The sequence below is a fragment of the Podarcis gaigeae genome (genome assembly GCF_964106915.1).
Source record: "Podarcis gaigeae genome assembly, chromosome: 3".
Lineage (NCBI taxonomy): Eukaryota > Metazoa > Chordata > Lepidosauria > Squamata > Lacertidae > Podarcis > Podarcis gaigeae.
Genome location: NC_139680.1, coordinates 38799675 through 38820035, shown reverse-complemented (window position 1 = coordinate 38820035; position 20361 = coordinate 38799675). Strand labels below are relative to the sequence as shown.

Genomic DNA, 20361 nt, shown 5'->3' with positions numbered 1-20361 from the left:
CCATTCTTCTCTGTTCCCCGTTAGAACCTTGCACTGGCATCTGCTGATTGCACTGCCTTTGAACAATTCAGTTTTGTCAGTGGATATCAAGATATTCATGGCACAGCCAGGTCATAAGTAATTATAGATTAGGAATGAGGATAGTCAATGAATAACAGAAGCAAATGGAGGGACAGTGCACCAAATATGTTCCCTTTTGAGCAGTCCTGTTCGTCTACAGATATTGAACCGTGTTTCATACAAAACTTTAAGAGCAGCCTAAATTTTCAGCCCTTGCCAAGCTCTGCAGTACTGCAGCGTGAGGTAACCCGAGTGTGATCATAACAACATACCTTCTGAGGTAAAGGACATTGGCACCAAGCTATTTATTTCTCATCTCCCATTGAAATATTCGTAGCTAAGCCTATGGCTGCCGTCCACAAAATATTTAATCTGAGTAGCCCATGCATTTGGAGGGGCACCTGTCCCAGAATGAGTCAGTTGTGGTTTGCAGTATTTTAGACAATCTCTCTGCTAGTAGTGATTTATTCAAGACTAACCTTATCATTGGACGACGCAAGGAGGCTAATTATGAGGCAGCATGTTATAAGAGGCAGCTGTTTTGTTTCACTGGCAGATGGAAGGGACATTCTTTTCCCAGAAACAGCAGGATGTGAAAGGTAAATGGAAGATCAGATCACATTAAGGATTTGAAGAAGGACCATCATCATGTATTTCAGAAAATAACGTAGGGGGTGTTTAGCCTAGAGAAGAGGAAACGAAGAGGGAGAACAACACAAGAGAGGTCTTCCAATACAGGAGATTGGGAGTGAGGGGCTTGTGTTCTCTGTTGCTCCAGAGGTTGGAAGATATAGGAAAGATTTCAGCTCAGCATTAGAGAAATGTTCCAAGAGTAAGGGCTGCTCAACAATGAAATAGACTTGGGTGGTGGTGGACTCTCCTTCCTGAGAGGCATTTAAGCTGAGTCTTGGCAGATATCTGTAGTGGTATCCTTCACTACAGATCCTGCAGTGGGCAGTGGGCTGGAATACTAAATGATCTGCAACTATGTAATTCTTTGTTCTTTTCCAATAAAAAAGTCTCTCTCTGTCAACAAGGTCCATCAAGGCAAAGGCAACTGCCAGGACTGAGCTGTAGGTATCGGTAGGTTGGAAGCTATGAAGCAGAAGTTGCATCACAGAGTCAGATGTGGGAAACCTTGGCTTAGGCATTGGGCGTGTATCCCTCTCAGCCCCCTGCTGGGGATCTGAGGCTAGACAGGGTCAGGAATTCAGGGGCATTGCAAAACGTGTGTTCACACAGCTGGCCCCCTTTATCCACACAGCTGAGGGGAGTACTATGACCCACCACTGTGCGCTTGTGGCCAGAGACTCCTCTCAAGACCCCTTTAACGGGTAACCCTGATATCGCTGCCACAGAAGGGGCGAGTCACCGCATCACCTGCTCACTGAATATTGGACTAATGGATTCCACCCAAAGCCTAAAAACACCAAAGTTGTGACAATTGCTACAGGGAAAGCAAAACCCACAGAGCAGGGGAAATTCCTTCCCATCTCTGAAAAACAGCAGCCATCGTCCTACCGTAGCAACGCCCATGAACCTAGAAAGGAAACAGTTAGCCTGAAAGAAAAGATGCAAGTACAGGGGGGAGGGCTGGGGGGGGGGTGATGCCACGGCTATAACGGATAGGGATACACCAGTTTAAAAATGGGTTCTGGCGGGAATCCAGACAAAAGACTCCACAGCAACCATCGGGGGCGGAAACCTCGCCCACCATTTGACCTGGTGAGTGGATATTCCAGTGCATGGAAAGCTGACAAGTCTTGGTAAGACCCTTTTCCCCTGAGATTTAATTTTTCCATGTGGAGAGAACCTGAGGCAGCAGGTAGGGAGATTCATTCATTCATAAGCCCCTACCTTGACCGAAGTGGTACACAACATTGTTCTAGTATTATTTCAGTTAGGGCAGCTGTTGAGAATCTGTAGCCCTTCAGATGATATTGGATTGCAACCGACATCAGCCCCATCTGGCATGGACAATGGGCCTGGGATGATGGGAGGTGTAATCTTAACATCTAGAGGGCCACTATGGCCTCACCTCTGGGCTAAGGCTTGTTCACCCAATCAAGATTTAGATGTTATTACCTTAGGTTATCCTCCTTAGGATAGCATCTCCTTCTAGCTAAATGGATAAGTAATTCCCAGGCAGAACAAAAGACTGTGCTGATTTTCTTGGGTCATTCACTGTTCATTGCAAATGTTCTGTGCAAATATGACCCCCAACCACCAAAGCTAAAAACAACACACCCTGCAGTTTGTTTACGGGATCACTTTATCGCAGGCTGAAAGTAAGCCGAGTCAAGAACTGGTTCTGCCAAGGGTGCTGTCTCTCCCTAAGCTCACCCTGACCTGCACTTCACCCTTCGAATGTAAACAAACCAAGGATTGAAGTTGATTCACTGCGCTGTATCCCAGGATAGTTGATTCTGTAAACAGGATGCTAGAATGCCAAAGTGCCTAATGTGAGCCTTGTTAGCATTCCACACACCAAAACAGTTTAAATTGCTTCAAAATTGGCGACAGATTACTTAAAAGGTCCTTGTTTGTGATAGCTTTCTAATAAATACTGTTGGCTTTTCACATGACGATTTTCCTGTAAATGTTTTTTTTATTAAAAAAACCAAAAAAATCTCAAAATAATTTTTAAAATGACATTGACCTGCTGACCCTTCGCCACAATTCTTTTTTTGAGGGATAAAAGGAATTACACACCCTGTTTGTGTTTGATCATGTTTATAGTCACGGGAAGACTCTTCCTGCAAAAAGTGAGGTTCCTTCATATGTACGGTACATACTGAGCTAGCTATAGAGTGCAGTTCTATATCCACTGATAACTCAGCAGCTGAGGAACTCGGCAAAGCCTGCTTCAAACTTCTCAGCTGTTGACAGGCTTGACTTGCTGAGAACACTGGTTAAATATAGCACGAACGAGCTCAGCTCAACAAAGTCATTGCTCTCTGAACAGTGTGAGAGGAGACCAGGAGAGGGGAAATGCAATCTCAGAACTTGACTGCCAAAGCTTAGCACCACAGAGCAACAGTTGTGGGTGGGGGCAAAACAACAGCAAGAGAGGCTTTCAGACAAAAGCCGGGGGGGGGGGGGAGAAACATAACTGAGAGGCTGTACCTCCTGTTTCTTCTGCGTGGTATTTCTCTTAACAGGAACTACGTTCCTCTTCTGCTCTCTTCCCTATTTCCTGCATTACTTCAGTCACTGATAGATCTAGAAAGAAAGCGAGGGGAAGCTTCTGTCTCTGTGTTCTTCTGGGCCTGATTAATACCTTCAGTCTTGGTCATGCAAGCTAGATTCCTGAAGCCTTCCAAGAGCACAGTGTCTTTGTAAAAGGAAGGCAACTCGGTCTTCTCTTCCACTTGGCAGGTAAGACTGAATTGACTTCTTCAGTGGAGTTTTTCATTGAGAATGATTGTTTTTGCTTCTTGTTTGTGAATGTTCCCTTGTTTCGTGTGTGTGTGTGTGCCTTCTGTGTTTAACATTCTGCTTAATGTGGAAAGTTGAGAAGAGAGACACTCTCTTTACAAAAAAAAGAGAGAAGATAAAAAGACTGTCTTTTTTTGCTTTTATCAGTACAGGAAAATTGTCACGTTCTTTTACGCTATCTGTCAAACTAGCAAGGCTAATAGCAACATTCTAAAACCATAATAGGACAGGAGATGGGATATGGAGGCATGGAATATAACAAAGGCATCAGCTATGTTTGTGTAAGCACATGCTGTCAGAAGGCACATTAAGATTTGGGTTTTATTTTAAGAAGACTGGCTGGGGCTAGTATCACAACAGCCATAAAACCTAGTAATGAAGACTGGCTGGTCAGCAGGATGAAGTAGGCATGCTGTGATATTCTGAATTAATTGTGAGGCTCTTGTCTGATGCTTTCTAGCTCACCTATCTATTTTTCGCAAGCCTGTAAGTGCTTTTGTACACCTGGTACATTTTGTTCTGCCCTTTTGACAATAGTCCCAAGTCCTGCTGCTGCTATCAAGAATATCTATCTTATTAAATCACAGTCCGAATGTTCACTCTGTGTGAATAACTCCATGAGCATTCATAAACAGGATATTTTTGGACATAACAATGTCAGGATTTATTTAGGTATAAATATATCTTTACAGAGAACTGACCATTCAAAATGTTACCACGTTGCTAGAACACACATTCTATTTTTTACTATGACAAAAAATAATCCAGTTATAAAAACATTTACTTCCAGAGTACATGGAACTTACTTCCATGTAACTGATAGTACTCTGTAAAAATATGTTTATCATATTTTATTTTGTGTTTTTGCATTTTATCTTCTTTTTGTAAACCACACTGAAAACTTAGTTGAAGCATATAAACCCTGGAAATAAGTAATGGAGCAATTGTGTTTAAGAACCGCAACTTGATAGGATTGTATACCCATATGACCACACCTATCTAACTATTAACTGCCTAAAACCAGCTAACAACAGAAAAATCAGGCAAACAAATAAATGCAAGAATAATTCATAACTTGTTGGAAAGTGTTGACATTTACCTGAAATACTTCCTGTTTCTTAAAAAAGATTTTTCTAGTAATAAAAGAATGCAGTAACAGAATTTTCTGTTGTGTGCCCAATGCAGATCATTTGCTCAGTCTAAGAATATGATAATTTGTTGCTTTATTTAACTACCGATATCTAAAGAAATAAAATGACAATCTGATATTTCAATCATTAACACATCTAGTCTGAGTTACATCCCAGCAATCAAATGACATCTTAGTGCCATGATCCTAAATTCACTTACTGGGAAGTTTCCAATAAGTGGACTTAGGATCATGACACTAAGTTACGATGCAAAAGTGGTTATTTTTGTTTATGGGTATAAATTATGGCTGATAATGTAACTGCTAAGAAAACAGTGAGAGAAATGAAACAGTAAGAATGAGACACAGTTAGAAAGAGTCATGGGAAAAGTACTGTGCATTATTTATTTTCCAGAGATGTATCAATTGAATATTTAGAACCCAGATGATCTACAGTGCCTATTCATGGTCTTGGTTTCTCTTCTTGTCAGTATGTTTAGGAATGCATGCAGCTGTCTATCTCTTTCTTCTAGTGCATGCCTTAGGCCTGCCCTAATAGGAACTATGACACACCTACTCCCAACCCAATAAATAATCAACTTCCACCCTACAGCGCCAGGAACAAAACTTTCATCCATCCATATGGAACAGGTCAGCCATGTTGATATGTATCTATTCCTTAGACTACTGGCTAGCACCTGCAAGGGAAACTTTTTCTTTTCAATACTGCTCTTTTGTGTGAGTGCATTTCTCTGCTGTGGGTTAAAGCCTCAGCGCCTAGGACGTGCCGATCGAAAGGTCGGCGGTTCGAATCCCTGCGGCGGGGTGCGCTCCCGCTGCTCGGTCCCAGCGCCTGCCAACCTAGCAGTTCGAAAGCACCTCCGGGTGCAAGTAGATTAATAGGGACCGCTTACCAGCGGGAAGGTAAACAGCGTTTCCGTGTGCGGCTCTGGCTTGCCAGAGCAGCGATGTCACGCTGGCCACGTGACCCGGAAGTGTCTCCAGACAGCGCTGGCCCCTGGCCTCTTGAGTGAGATGGGCGCACAACCCCAGAGTCTGTCAAGACCGGCCCGTACGGGCAGGGGTACCTTTACCTTTACCTTTATTTCTCTGCAAAAGAGCTGTTTTAATTGTAAAAATTGAAATACCATAAATGTGCCTTAGAAGCTGATTGTGGGAAAAGGCAGACTGCAGCCTTTCCCCATCTGCATGTTTCCATTGGGAGGAGCATAGAAAGAGGATGATGTCAAGGAGGTTTAACAAACTGAAGGACACCCGTCCTCTTTCTATGCATCTCCTGTATTCCTGTGGAGCTTTTAAAAGGATTTCCTAATGAAAGGTCAACAACTTTGATTTCCTAAAAAAAGCTTAACTTTGGCTGCCCCCCCCCAAAATCCTGGCTATGCCCATGCTAGCAAATATCAACCGTGATGGCTGTCATGAGAAGAGTCCCTCAGTATAACTCTTTGAATGTAAATCACTATAATTAGCAGCATTTTTGTTATTATTATTTTTAGGTGTGTAATGGCTGCTTGCTAAACACAATAAATCACACTGAACAGAGCTGAATTGACTAGCAGACCCACAAAGTTTCATGTAAAGAAAGCAGCAAGGTCTTATCCTGTGGGCTAAAGAACTATAACTCAAAACAAGAGAAAGGTTTGCATAGTCCTGAAATAGCTTGGGTGCTAGAAACTAATTCATTCCACCATTTACCTCTTTATGATAATAAAAAGAGGGGGAGAAGTTAGTGAAGCACCATAAACAAAGAGCTTTGTGGAGTTAACCTTCCCACTTTGTGGGAGGGATCATTTGTTTCCCCTTGTCACAGCAAATAGCTTAATGTGTGCTGGCATTTTTGATGGCTTCGTCTTAATAGTTTTCAAACAGGAGTCTGTCTGAATAAAATTCACCAGCTGATATGTGTAAGGAGCAAAACAGTGTAATGACCTAGTCACCTCTGTATGTTCCCTTCCCCTCCCTTCTAAAGTGGGTACACAGGCTAAAATTACCCTTCTAAACAGGTGCCCACAAAGGGACTCTGGGGTTTTCCTATCAAATCTGTGAAATATGGAACATGGACTTTACAACAGCTGGGCCACAGGGATTGTTAATAGCTGGACTGTTTTTGATGTAGATTTTCATCCCAGGAAAATATATTGACCTAAACACATGTTCTTTCTTCCCTCCTCCTTCTTCCAACACCCCCTGAACCAGTTTGGGGGGCAAACAGTGGGAAGAGAGTGGGGAAACCCCACTGCCCTATGTGGAAATCCTTGTGTGGGCTCTGCTAATGGGACTCATTATTTGAATCTAGCTCACAGCCATCATGGCTAGTCACCATCGATAGTCTCACCCCTCATGAATTTGTCTAATCCTCTTTTTAAAAGAGGATATCCCAACTAGGGGCCATTACTCATCTCATGGGATAAAATTCCGTTGTTAAACTATGCGCTATGTGATGAACTATTTCCCTTTGCCTGTCCTGAATCTTCTTATATTCTTCTTCGTTGAATGGCCCTGAGTTCTACCTCAAAAACTTTCCCCTATCCACTTTTTCTACATCATGCATGATTTTTAAAGTAAACTTATTCAAAAGGCCTGGATGAACTTGGTGCAAAAATGGACACAAAGATGGCAGCAGCCAAGCTTACCTCAGAAGGCTATTATTCCTTATCTGGGGTGCCACTACTAAAAAGGTCTTCTCCCTTAGGGGGTTGACTGCATCTCTTCATCTGGTGGGGCACCCAGAACAGGCCCCAGAACAGTTTTGGCTAGAAGGTGATCTTTCAGGTAGCCTGGTCCCAAACTGTTTCTGGAGTTTGGGACCAAACAAACACATAAAGGCAGGTGCTGCTTTGGCCTCCTATGTCATCAGCTAACATATGGAAAGGCTGTTAACTCAGAGCTCCCACAGCTGCCCATGTAGCTGTTGTCCTGGCCTGATCAAGGCACATTCCATAGGTTCAGAGAGAAACTTGTCCCGACCACAGCCCCTTGGCAACTGTCCACACCTGCTCACAAATGCCTGCTTCACCATTTTAGGCACAAGAGCGCACTGTGTTGGGGATGTAGATGCAATCTGCTAACTGTGTGGAATCCTCTGTCAAGGCTATTATCTAAACACATCACTCACTGGCTACCTCTCCTTATCAACCTTTCCAAAGAACAAATAAAGCAATCTTTGTCATCTACGAAGAAGCCTTTTGCTGGCCTCCTCTTCTGTGTTGTTCCCTATTTTCCCATTGTCCCCTAAGCTTTCTGCTCCTTAACCCATCAACTTTGCGAGCCCTTCCTTTCTCCTTCAAAGCTCAGCATGCTTTTGTCTTGTATTTGTTGCCATTTCCAGCTCCTCGCCCTTCCCATGGGAAAGGCAGCCTACATCTTTCTCTTTCATCTCCTTGCTGTGGCCTTATTTCCTTATGCCAACAGATGGTTTCTACTCCTGGAACAAGCATTTTCTTTTGCTACATAAAATATTAGTAATTTTCAGCTATGCTTTGATATGGGTTTGGTTTTTTTTAGCAGTTTAGCAGTTTTGTTTTCTAAAAAACAAAACAACCCCCCCCCCCAAATAGGTGTAAGGTACACCTGCTGAAATCACATATTCTGCACAAGTATTGATGGCACAGGACAACAGCCCTCTCCTCTTTTTAACCTACCCACCCTGTTCACCAATTTGGGATCTTACCTATTTCCTTTTAAGAACATAGGAACATTAGTCGTTTCATTTTAGGGTTCCTCCTCTCTCATTCATTCTGTCTAATGTGTTACAAAATACTTATTCACTCAAATTTCCTAAAATTCATAGTCAGTCATTAGGATACACAAGAAGTTTCTGTCTTCACTGCTTTTCCCTCAGCTTCTTCCATATCGCTTTTTCTTACAACAAGTTCTAAACAGTGATTTCTTCTTGTGCTGAAGGTCAGGTTGTGTTTATACACTAGAGGAAGGCTGTGGAATAATTTTGCAGGAAATAACACAACAGATTAGATTGCCATCGGCTATTAAATACATAAGGCTGAACTCACTGAAGTGCCCAGACCCTGATCCAGGATAAATTCCTATGACCCCCAAAAGTGCACTTAAAATGTGGATTTCTGGAATGCGAGCCAAATCTGTATGAGCAACATAGCAGTTGTGTGACTAGTTTACATCAAGCCTCCAGAACTGAAAGGAGGATAAGGAACCACACAGATCAGCGGCTGCAGCAAAAGGGATCACAGAGGACAAAGATGACTACTTTATTTTTTGGGAAGGGCGATAAGGAGAAGCTTCCTGATTTCTCAATGCATATTTACTGAATCACCGCAAAGTCTTCCAAGGGTTTGTCAGTTGCTGGGTTTGTGTATGGAGAAAGATGTAGACATCAGAGTCTCCAGGGTTTTCCCACTCTCAAGTTTTCCCCTAAATCTGAATTCTTTCTGAGATAGACATAAACTATTCCATTGCTACATTTCATGGATTTTTAGGTGTGACTATCAAGCTTTTATGGATCATAGTTTGAGAGTTTTGAATTGCTTTTGTTCCAAAGATACTGTAACCTGACCTCTTTGGATAAGGGAGTACAGAATCTGGTTAATTTAAGAAATGGCTAGAGGATGGCAGTGAACAGAAAACCTTGCATTTGCCAAACAAACAAACAAACAAACAAACAAACAAAAGCATCTTGATTGTGGGCAAACTTATAAGGCTACAATCCTATACCCACATATCCGAGAGTAAGCACCATTAAACTCACTGAGATTTACTTCTGAGTAGCCACATGACCTGGAAGCTGTCTGCGGACAAACACTGGCTCCCTTGGCCTATAGAGCGAGATGAGCACACAACCCCAGAGTCGTCTGCAACCGAACCTAATGGCAGGGCCGGATGTAGATGAAGAGAGGCCCTAGGCTACTCCACTTGTGAGGCCCCTCCATATCCCCCATCCTCACAACTAGAAGAAAATGAAAGTGTGTTATAAACGAAATTGAGTGAAGCCAAGGATGATGACGGGTATTTAAAATTCTACAATTCACAATTTCTCCTCTAACGGACATAATATATTATTGTTAAATACCATGGTGATTTTTAAAAATGCGTAAGTTTAACACTGAAAAACTTTTGTATTAACTGAACTTTGTAAACCTTTTATTGCCTGGGCAGGCCTGGAACTAGTTCCCATGTCTTGTTCCTCTCTAAGGAGTCAAGTTCAGCCTTCATGGCATTTAACCATGGCTCAGCATCCTCTGAGGTTAAACTTTGGACCTCTTGGAAGCTTGAAGGTTCCCAAACCTTCTCTGAGTTACTAACAACAGCTGTATCTACTATGACAGTTTTAACAAACTCTTCAGCATACCTTTTGGGTGGTTTACCCTTTGTGGCCCTTTCAGATCTGCATACTATACACAAGTCTTCCATGCTAGGCTTCTCCTATTTAGGGTAGGCCACAAGCCTGGGCGTCCTCTTATATACCTGCTGGGATTAACAAGTCATCTGACCCTCACCTGAATCTCATAACTCTCTGGCTGCCTCTAATTAGTTATCATTTAACTCTTAGGGGAAATAATTAGCATCACACATCATGTGCATGGAAGTTGTCAAACCAATTAACCAACTAGAAGGATTACTGTTAATAACACCAATTTCCTATAACTTGATATTGCTTGATAGTTTTAATGAACTGCAAAAGCATTTTTAGTTTGCTTTTTGTTGCCACACTGGAATATTTCTTTATTAGTGCCACTTTGTTTTGTTCGATTCCTTGCAAATGAAGGAAAACAACTTTTCTGCTTGTATATGTTGATAATATAATTTTGAAACAATATTAAAACAGACCTGCTCTCTTTTGGCCTGTATTTTGGAGCTTTATAATATAGGAAGACTTTGGAAGAACCGGTTGACAAGTCTTATCAGTTGCTGATGTATGTGTGGATTTTATTTGCTGCTATTCTGGGCTTCTGGTGCACCAGGGTTTACACCAGCGTAGTAGAGTTGGACAGGATGCCCGAAGGGATGCAATTTATGAGCTTTCTCCTTTATATGCACAGCAGGGGGTGTTCAGTCAACAGTGCAAAGGCTGAGTTGAAGCATTCCCTGCTAGTTACCTGCTTTCAGCGATAGGGGTCGCTGTTTGGTAGTACCCAATTGGTTAGCTGTCAGATTCTAGAGCTCCCTATTGGTGGCTCTTAGGTAATTCACAAAATACAGAGTCCATTCATAAAACACAGTGTTCATTCATAAAGTGGTAACATAAATCTCCATTGCTACATATTGGGTGTATCTTTCAGTGGTTGAATGCACAAGTTTATGGCCATGCTGTAGTGTAGTGCTTATGTGACTGTGAATAAAAGGTGGCTGGGCTCATTGTCTCAGGGTTTCAGAGGGGGAGAGGTGACAAAACTGATTTCCAAGTTCGCCCCTTTATTTCCATAACAATTCCTTGAGTCTGTACTCTAAATGGTGACACCAGGGATCTAGAAGGTGCAGGGCTTGTCAGCCCAACCCCTGCACAGTCTCATCAGGGTTGACCTTAAGGCTGTTGGAGCAATTGGGCCAATTTGGGCCCCATGGGCCGCTCCTAAGGGGCTCCCTGCACCAGGGCAATCTAGATGGATTTTATTTATATCTATAAGATTTTGCAGACTTTGGCTGTGAACTGGGGCCCTACAAAAAAAAAAAAAAAAGAATCCCCCCCCACTGCTTCAAATTGGGCCCCACTGGCTAGCCCTGAGTCTAATAGTTGCTGGGCCTGAATTGCCCTGCCCTTGCATGAAGTTTACAATTTTGGGAGAGGGGAGACTGCAGCACTGGGGAGCAGGCAGGCTGGCGAGGCCCCCTAGATTTAGAGGCCCGAGTTGTCCTGCCCTCACATGAAGTATTGGGTTTGCAATTTTGAGAGAGGGGAGACTGCCACTGGGGCGCAGGAGGGCTGGCGAGGCCCCCTAGATTTAGAGGCCCTAGGCTTCAGCCTACTTAGTCTATACATAAATCCGGCACTGCCTAACAGTCAGGGGTACCTTTACCTAGGCACGTACACCACATTACTGCTTTAGAATTCTTGCTGCCATTTATGTTACACACACACACCACCCTTTTTCCGAGGATCATGGGGCAGTTTACAACATAAAAACACACAAAAATGCACAAGTGTCCTGCACATGCCTACTCATGGCGACCACCATGTATGAGTGGCATGTGTCCAGGGTGCTGGCATACTCCCTGATTGGTGGGCTTTGGTTAGTTGTTTCTGGGGATGTGGGAGGGGGAGGAGCATCTGTACCCTTTTTGTGCCATTTGGGGATGTTCCAAGATGTAAATCCTTCTCTCCTCCTGGGCTGAGCAGATACAACATACAGGAGCCTTTGTGTCAGTGTAGCAGTCACAAATCTTCCACTCCCAGTGTAACTGGAGAATAGGATTCCTTTGCCTTTCCTTTTTCAACTGTATGAATTCACTAGTGGTACAAATCAGATTTTGCCATCTTTAAAACAGAAATATAAGCGAGGATGGGGAATCCCAACGAGGAGATCATTTATAAAGTAGGCATAACTAGTAAAAGCGTGGTAGACTTGTTGATGCCAGGAAATCATTGAAATCATGCTGTGTAGGATATTGAAACAAACTCCGCACATCACTGTAGCATCCCAAAAAAGAGGCTGTCTTGGTCAATGATCAGTTCATGAGATCAAAACCCAGCCCTTTTCATGCAGTAAGTAGTGTATGGTGCTCATTACAGTTGGCCATGTGGCAAAGTGGTAATCTCCACGGTGGAGCCAGTTTGTTGGGACGTGAATAATCTTTCACCTCAACTTCAGCAAAGGCTGAAAATCAATTCAGCCACGTGACCGAGGAATTAGATGGTTGTGGTGTGGTGGAAGCACACAGAACTATCTATGAGGCCAGGTTTTTTAGGCTGGAATCTGTCATAGAATCATTGGGTTGGGAGGTACCCCAGGGGTCATCAATCCCCTGCAATGCAGGAATCTCAGCTAAAGCATCCATGACAGATGGCCATCCAGCCTCTGGAAGGTCGCTTGTGGTTGCTTTTCAATGTGGGGCAGAAAGTAGCATTGTGCAACAATGCAAGTTTTAATGATACAGACACAGGAAATGCAAAAACACCATTTAAATATAGCTTGTGAAGATGACCTGTATGTGTGAACAGTCCTGAGTATGATTTAAATGTCTCCAGGGTTGAGAGCAACCGCTTGTCTTTCCTTTTTGGGGCAAATTATTACATACGCAGTTAACACTGTTCTGAAACTTTGTACTACAGAGACAGATAAAATTATATTCTAAAAGTACGGTCAGTTTTTGTTTTGTTTTTGTACAGAAAGATATGTGAATTCTTTCAGGCTCATGGGAATTAAATGTTTCAGGGTTTATTAGCCTAATTCTTCTGTGGCACATGGGAAGAAAACAATCTTTTCTTCATAAGCAAAGGATCCTGGCCTTGAAAGAATGGTAAAAGTAGCAATGTTAGTTGCATTTGGTTAAATGGTTTCTACTGCTGTATTTTTGTGAACTCTTATTGTATGTGGGTGGCGTTCTCACCTTGCTCTCATGGTAGTTGCCATTACAGTTTATCAGACATATTAAACCCCCCCCCCTTAAAACAACAACAGAAGAAACATGCAAAATAAACAAGGATGTGATTGAAAGCAGTAGCGAACTGACGTCATCCTTTTAAACTGCTGCCAGCTTGCTTTGTTTATTGATGAGATCTTTGTGAAAATAAGGTCTTTTCTACGCCCAGATGAGAAGCAATGGGGCTAAGTAGTCTTTACTTTTGTTTTTCCACTCCCATTTCCCTCTCTGCTTCTAATGCACTTAGGCTAAAAGTAACCTTGTAATGGGCCGAGTTCCGGGAACTGAGTAAGATACAGGCTGAGAGAAGGAAAGAAGCATTGTAGACTTCATGACGAACTATTTCAGCACAGCAACCTGAGTGTTTAAGGAAATGAAGCAATGCCCGTTTATTATATTTGCAGTTACTGTGACAACAAACATATACTCCCCCCTCGCATCCCCCAAACCCTCATACATCATTCCTGACTCCATTCAAAGCCTTTGAGTCCGGCAGACAGAATTTTCTCTTAAGCCCTTTTGCATACCTGACAATATAGCTCACATGGTGTTATTATTACCTCCGTTGCAAGGACTGAATTAGGCTGTTTATGCAAGTCGTTTTGGAAGGGTAGCAGTTGTGCTGTCTGTTGACACCTGAGTGCTAAGCCTAGCAACGCAGTGTTTAGGTAAGAGAACGGCCATTTCCAACTGCAGGTTCTACAGTCTTGTGGCTTTCAGGATTTTGAGAGCAGCTGCTTTCACCATTATTATTATTATTATTATTCTAAAAACACTGCTACTTTTACCATACTTTTTTTTAAAAAAAATCAACTGTCTAGGCATCATGGAAGTGGAGGGAATTTTGAAACGGTTGGCAGGAAGTATCTATTAAAAGAATTAAAAAGAAGAGATATTTGAGATTTCTCACCCACCACACCATCTCCTGATCATGGAAGTATCACAGAATCATAGACTTGGAAGGGACCACAGGGGTCATCTAGTCGAAACCCTATAGTAAAATACCTGCAAACTACAGATTCTATAATCAGAGTGCAAATACAGTAGTTTGGTTATCCTAACTAAGCTTTCACCAGTAAGATTGGTGGGAAATGCCCGTTTATTTTATTGGAGCTCAAAGTGATGTATCTGAGTTCCCCTCTCCGCATTTAATCCTTACAACAACTCTATGAGGTCAGTTTAGGCTGAGAGATTGTGACTGACCCAAAGTCACCTTGTGAGCTTCGTAGCCAAATGGGGATTTGATCTCGGGTCTTCAACACTATCCACTACACCACACTGCTTGGAAGTCACAATAACATCTGCCTTGAGAATAGATCTGACTTGTGTCACTCTGTTCAACATTTCTTATCACCCAAGTGAAAGAAAGTAGAATGAACAGGCCTTAGTTCTTAATGGGGCACACTAAAAGCAAACACTGTCTGACTTTCAAATCTGTTTTGAAGCTAGGCTTGCTCCACTCCCCTACTGGTGGTATGAAGCAGCTAATGTTTCTTCAACGTTTCTGCTGACAGTTACAGCTGACAGCTACATCTTGGTGAACCGCAGTATAAACCCTGCCTTCAAGCTGTTGCTTTGATTATAAGTGTTTAATTCCTCTCATAACATATTCCTGCAAACTCTGCATGAATCCCCTCCCTTCCCAAGATAATGGTGCTACAGTTCCCTAGTGCTGATAGTCATGTCTTTGGAAATAATTGTGCTGATTTCAATTAAACTGCCTTTCATTTAAAGCAGATTAGGATTGTAGCCTTGATCAAAATAACAGTCCAGTGCAGCGTGGACAGTGGATTCACTTAAAGGGTTTGTCGTGTGGGAATCAAAAGAGAATGATGCTGATTGAAAATGATACGAGCTATAAGCATTCCAAGAAATGCCATTTGGTGAAAGATGGTGAAAGAGCCTGTCTCTATGCAGTGCTGACATTTGCAGCAGGAAACATGTTGATCTGTGGCTGTTCAGAAAACAAAACTTCATCCTCCATCCATATAAATTTTACACTGTAAGGACTAAATGCCACATCTGTTACTGTAGCAGATGAAACTGAATAATCTCAGTCTATATCCTGCCCTCTCCAACTAGACTTCATGTTGAGGCCTCAACTACAGGATACGCAGCACAATCCTATGAATGTTTACTTAGAAGTTATTCCCATTGAGATCAATCTAAAATGGCCCTAGGGCTATTTGGACTCATAAATATGCCCAGGAAATTTTAACAAATTGTATTAATGAGAGAGATGGAGATCATCCCACTACACATTCCTCCTGTCACCAGTGTGCCAAGTGACCAAGTGACAGGAAGATGAGCAACCATCAGATAGAGCCCCTGAAATTATTGAGACGGTGAAGATGATAAAACAGGAGAGTTCTTGTTGCTCACTAATCTGCATACATCTTCTTTCACTTTATTGGCTCTCCCCCACCTTCACCTTGCCATGAAAACAGAAACAATGAGAAAGAGAGAGAGACACTGAGAGAGAGACATGGAGAGAGTGCACAGGCAGGTAAGCAACTGTTCCTCCCTATCTAGTCAATTCACCCACCCATTCCTCCATTGAATGTCCAGGAGAAGCAAGAAATGGGCAAAGAGATTGCCAGCAGGGGCCCAAGGGGAGTACCCTCCTGAAATAATATGGTAGCAATGAATGGATGCAGAAGCATGAAGTTCAGGACAGCTGTGGATGTGGTGACCCACATGTGTCATTTTGTCCTGGCTGCATCTGCAGTCCTGCCAGTGAAGTGAATTTTGTAGCTCTGTTGTGTTCTGGTCTGATGCCAAAACCCACAGGGAAACCAGTGAGATTGCTTGTCCGTGACAAAGATTGGAAACAGACTAAGGCCTTTTATGCCTCTGTCTCCAGACTCCACCAACTTGAGAGAGCTTTGGAGTCTCGATGGGTCAATCCTCTGGTCTGTAGATGGGTACACCTCCTCCTCCTTCTTTCCATAGCCTCCCTCCTGGTGTGCTCCCCACACTGCTGGACTGGTGGTGTGCAGTGAGAGGCATCTAGTTTTTGGGGCTCTGGGGAAGGCGTCTGTGAGGGCTCTGGCCTGTAGGCCCTGGTGGTCTGGGAGGTTCCTCTGGGAGTTCTCGTCCAACCACCTTGGGCACACTGGTCTCCCTATCTTCCGCAGTCTTATCTCTGAGTCCTGATCCAAATTCTGCTCCCTATCTGGTTCCCCTACAGCCTACAGCATGGGTAGGCAACCAAAGCCTGGGGGCCGGATCTAGCCCAATCGCCTTCTAAATCTGGCCCGTGGACAGTCCGGGAATCAGCGTGTTTTTACATGAGTAGAATGTGGTCTTTTATTTAATATGCATCTCTGGGTTATTTGTAGGGCCTGCCTGGTGTTTTTACATGAGTGGAATGTGTGCTTTTATTTAAAATGCATCTCTGGGTTAGTTGTGGGGCATAGGAATTCGTTCATATTTATTTTTTTCCGAAATATAGTCTGGCCCCCCACAAGGTCTGAGGGACCGTCCCCCTGCTGAAAAGGTTTGCTGACCCCTGGCCTACAGCTCTGTGTCCACATCATTGCTGGGCACAGAGGTCATGACAGTCTGTGCCAGCAAGCACTTCTTTTCCTACTAAACTCCTGTAACAGTTAAGAAATGTATCTAAAACTGCTCATTGACACCTGGGCATCTCAGGCACCCCTGACATAAAAATAATGTTGTTTTAAAGGATTGCCTAATTCCACACACACCCTTTTGTCTGTCTTTTATTTGTTTGGATGTGTGTAGATGTTTTGCCTGTTTTGAGGGAGTTCCGAGCATTGCTAGTCATTCTTCCATGAAATGGATATTTAGTGGTGCCCATAACGGTTTCTCAGATTTTCAAATGTGCCCCCAGGCCAAAAACAGTTGAGGAACTCCTGATCTAGAAGGTAGTTTATGAAATCAAACTTTAGACAATGTGATATCGGAGCTGGGCTTAAGGCCAGGCAAGGCAAAGCTAGGCCTCTGAAAAGCTCACACCGTGTGTGGGTGAATTGTGTGAACTGCAAATTGGTAGAACAGATTTACACCCCCCCCCCCATATAGTTCCTTGAGTTAAAACAACATTTAATGTATATGATTGTGAAAATAGCTTTTCTTGATCTTTCTGTGTGGCTGAAACAGGGCTAAAATTCCAGAAGATATAGAAGATAACAGTGGCTAAGTGTCAAATAAACACGTATTTTAAAATGCTATCATAAAACATTACAGGAAGGAAAACAAACTGTAGCTGTTACATTGTTCTTATATGTTTCCAGCACACTGCCAAAATGAATTCTTTTGGAGGTTAAGAAAGGGGCCAAATTCAAGCAAAGTCTGGGTATGTTTTTGCTTAAAGTGGAAATATCTTTTGACAGGACATGAGGTTCTCAACCTTTCTTTTTATAAATTAGCCATTGTAAGTGGCATGAAGAGAAGGTAATGGACAACTTCACAGTCGACAATAGCTTCAGAGTAAAGGTAAATTAGAATAAGGAACACTAAAACTGAAATTTATGCATAATAGCTTGGAAAGCTACAGAGTCTTGTTTTATGCACAGAGAGTTTGAGGTCTTCACTGTAAAGTGTTGTGACATTCTGGCATGAGGCTGATTTGAATTCTCAGTGACATTGTTATTGCCCATTTGCTGATACAGAATCAGCAGCCTTGATGTTTAAGTTAAAGAACCGACAAACACCTCTTATTCCCACTCTTCTTCTTGTAAACACTTAAAAAACTTCAAAAGTGACAAGTATTTACAAGAAGGAGTTTTTGTGTGCTTGCAGGCATACGGATCAGGCCGGTTTAAATTCCTCAAACATCCCTTGCACCCACTCTGTAAACAGTCATCTGCATACTGCTCCCAAGAAATTTGCAGCAGAAAGAGCCCAATTCTTTAAAAAAAGGGGCTATATGCATGTGAATTTTAACATAAAACGTGTGCTAAATATGCTTCCTAATCGGTGCAAATAATGTATACACCCACAATGGAACCACTAAATAGTTAACACTGTAAGAAGTCCCTCACTGTCTTGGAACGTGAGGAATATTTGTGGCAGTTGATAAAGGAAAGGCCACAATGCATACAGGACACATGATGGGTTTCCCCACACTTCCCCTTAAGAACTGAGTCACCGCTGTGGCCGACATTCTGATTGATTGATTATTGATTGATTATTGATTAAGCATGGATTAATTAAGAGGAAGAACCATTTGCCCTGCTGCTTTTTCTTTCTCGTTACCTTGCTCAGGGTGTTTTAAAGAAACACTTGCAGAGTTGGTTCTGTGTGGTTCAATTACTACTTTCTACAAGGCAATCAGTGTACAATGCATTGAATGGTGGGGGTGTAACATGCAAATGTAGTAAACAAAGAAACAGCATAATTTGTAAAATACAGAATGTTGGGTAGTATTCAATGAAGTTTTGCTGAGAGTAAAGGTAAAGGTAAAGGTAAAGGGACCCCTGACCATTAGGTCCAGTCGTGCCCGACTCTGGGGTTGCGGCACTCATCTCGCTTTATTGGCCGAGGGAGCTGGCATACAGCTTCCGGGTCATGTGGCCAGCAGGACTAAGCCTCTTCTGGTGAACCAGAGCAGCGCATGGAAACGCCGTTTACCTTCCTGCCAGAGCAGTACCTATTCATCTACTTGCACTTTGACGTGCTTTTGAACTGCTAGGTTGGCAGGAGCAGGGACCGAGCAATGGGAGCTCACCCCATTGCAGGGATTCGAACCGCCAACCTTCTGATCAGCAAGTCCTAGGCTCTGTGGTTTAACCCACAGCACCACCTGCGTTCCTTCGCTGAGAGTAGGCAACTTCAAATTAATGAACATGGCTAAGTTAGGACCATTCATTTCAACAGGTTTACTTTGAGTAAAACTTAGTTGAATTCCACCTGATGTGTTTAATTTACTCTAGTCATTACCTGGGTTATCTTGAAGAATGCAATGGATGGAGGTTACATGCCTTGCAATACAATATATTGATGTCTACTTCATTCTGATTCACCTACTGCAGGTTCAATGCAGAAGTTCATCTTTATTTTTTTAGTCATCATTTAATAATGACATTAGTCTGTTTAAGATACTTGGTGTATAGAATGAAGGAGATAGGCAAACATGTCTTGCTGTTGCTTTATAACCTTGAAAACAAAATAAAAATTGAGTGTGGCCCAGATACAGCCTTTACCACATCTTGGCCTAATAAAATTGACGGTTCGTGACACAGACTAAGCCTTTAATGGATCTCGGCTTTAATGACAGCATAATTTTATTCAAGCTTTCTCTTTGATCATGGAATTGAGAAAGTATTTATTTAGCATGCTATTTCGTCTCATGTAATAAGACACAGGTTTACTTTTCTGGTACCCAGTCCAGGCCAGATGCAAAAATAAACATCCATGGACTATTATATTCATAAGAAATTCTATGGCAATTTTGTAGACAATTTAAAAAATGATAGATGATAGATAGATGATAGCTAGATAGGTAGATAGCTAGATAGATACTGTATTTTTCTGTGTATAAGACGATTTTTTTTGTTTTTTTATGTTAAAAATTGGGGGTCGTCTTATACACGGATAGTGCAGAGGGCGATTGGTGGCTGCTGTGAGCAGGAGATTGTCTGCGGTGATTGGGTGGGTGAGTGGTGGCTGCAACAAGGCCTGCTGGCGATTGGCTGCTGCTGGCGGCCATCGGGCAGACGATTGGTGGCTTCGGCGAGGCATGTGATTGGCAGTGGCAGGCAGGCAGGTTAGCGATTGTTGGCAACCCCCCAAAAAAGCTCAACAACTCTGGGCAATTTCCCCCCATTTCCTTAATTTGGGGTCCCAAAAAATAGTCTTATACAGGGGGGAGTGTTATACATGGAAAAATATGGCGGATAAAAAGTGAAGTGTGTGCCATAAATGTCTTTGTGTGTGTGTGTGTGTGTGTGAGAGAGAGAGAGAGAGAGAGAGAGAGAGAGAGTGAGTGAGAGAGAGAGAGAGAGAGAGAGAGAAAGAGAGAGAGAGAGAAAGAGCGAGCGAGCAGGGCAGACCCTCAGGCAGACCAGTGAATAGTATTCTCTTTTGTAGGGTACCACTCCCTCTTTCTATCAGTAAAAGACAAACAGATAAAATACATGGGGGGGGGGGAATAACAGCAACAATAACGCATTAACTAACTAACCATTGGTGGCCCT

General features: G+C 42.7%; 1 protein-coding gene across 7 annotated transcripts in view; it reads left to right on the top strand.

Moving 5' to 3' along the window:
• The first annotated feature begins 504 nt into the window (after positions 1 to 504).
• The window catches only part of FILIP1 (filamin A interacting protein 1), an 80269-nt gene continuing 60412 nt past the window's right edge, over positions 505 to 20361 (top strand). For 2 of the 7 annotated variants that reach the window (XM_083730036.1, XM_083730033.1), the window contains exons 1-2: positions 3001 to 3438; positions 15646 to 15704. In XM_083730036.1, the coding sequence (XP_083586162.1) occupies positions 15684 to 15704 (21 nt within the window). In that variant the 5' untranslated portion in view covers positions 3001 to 3438; positions 15646 to 15683. Of the gene's footprint in view, positions 660 to 2958; positions 3439 to 15645; positions 15705 to 20361 lie in introns of those variants that run through there. The other 5 variants (XM_083730037.1, XM_083730034.1, XM_083730039.1 and 2 more) reach the window with 4 other exon arrangements.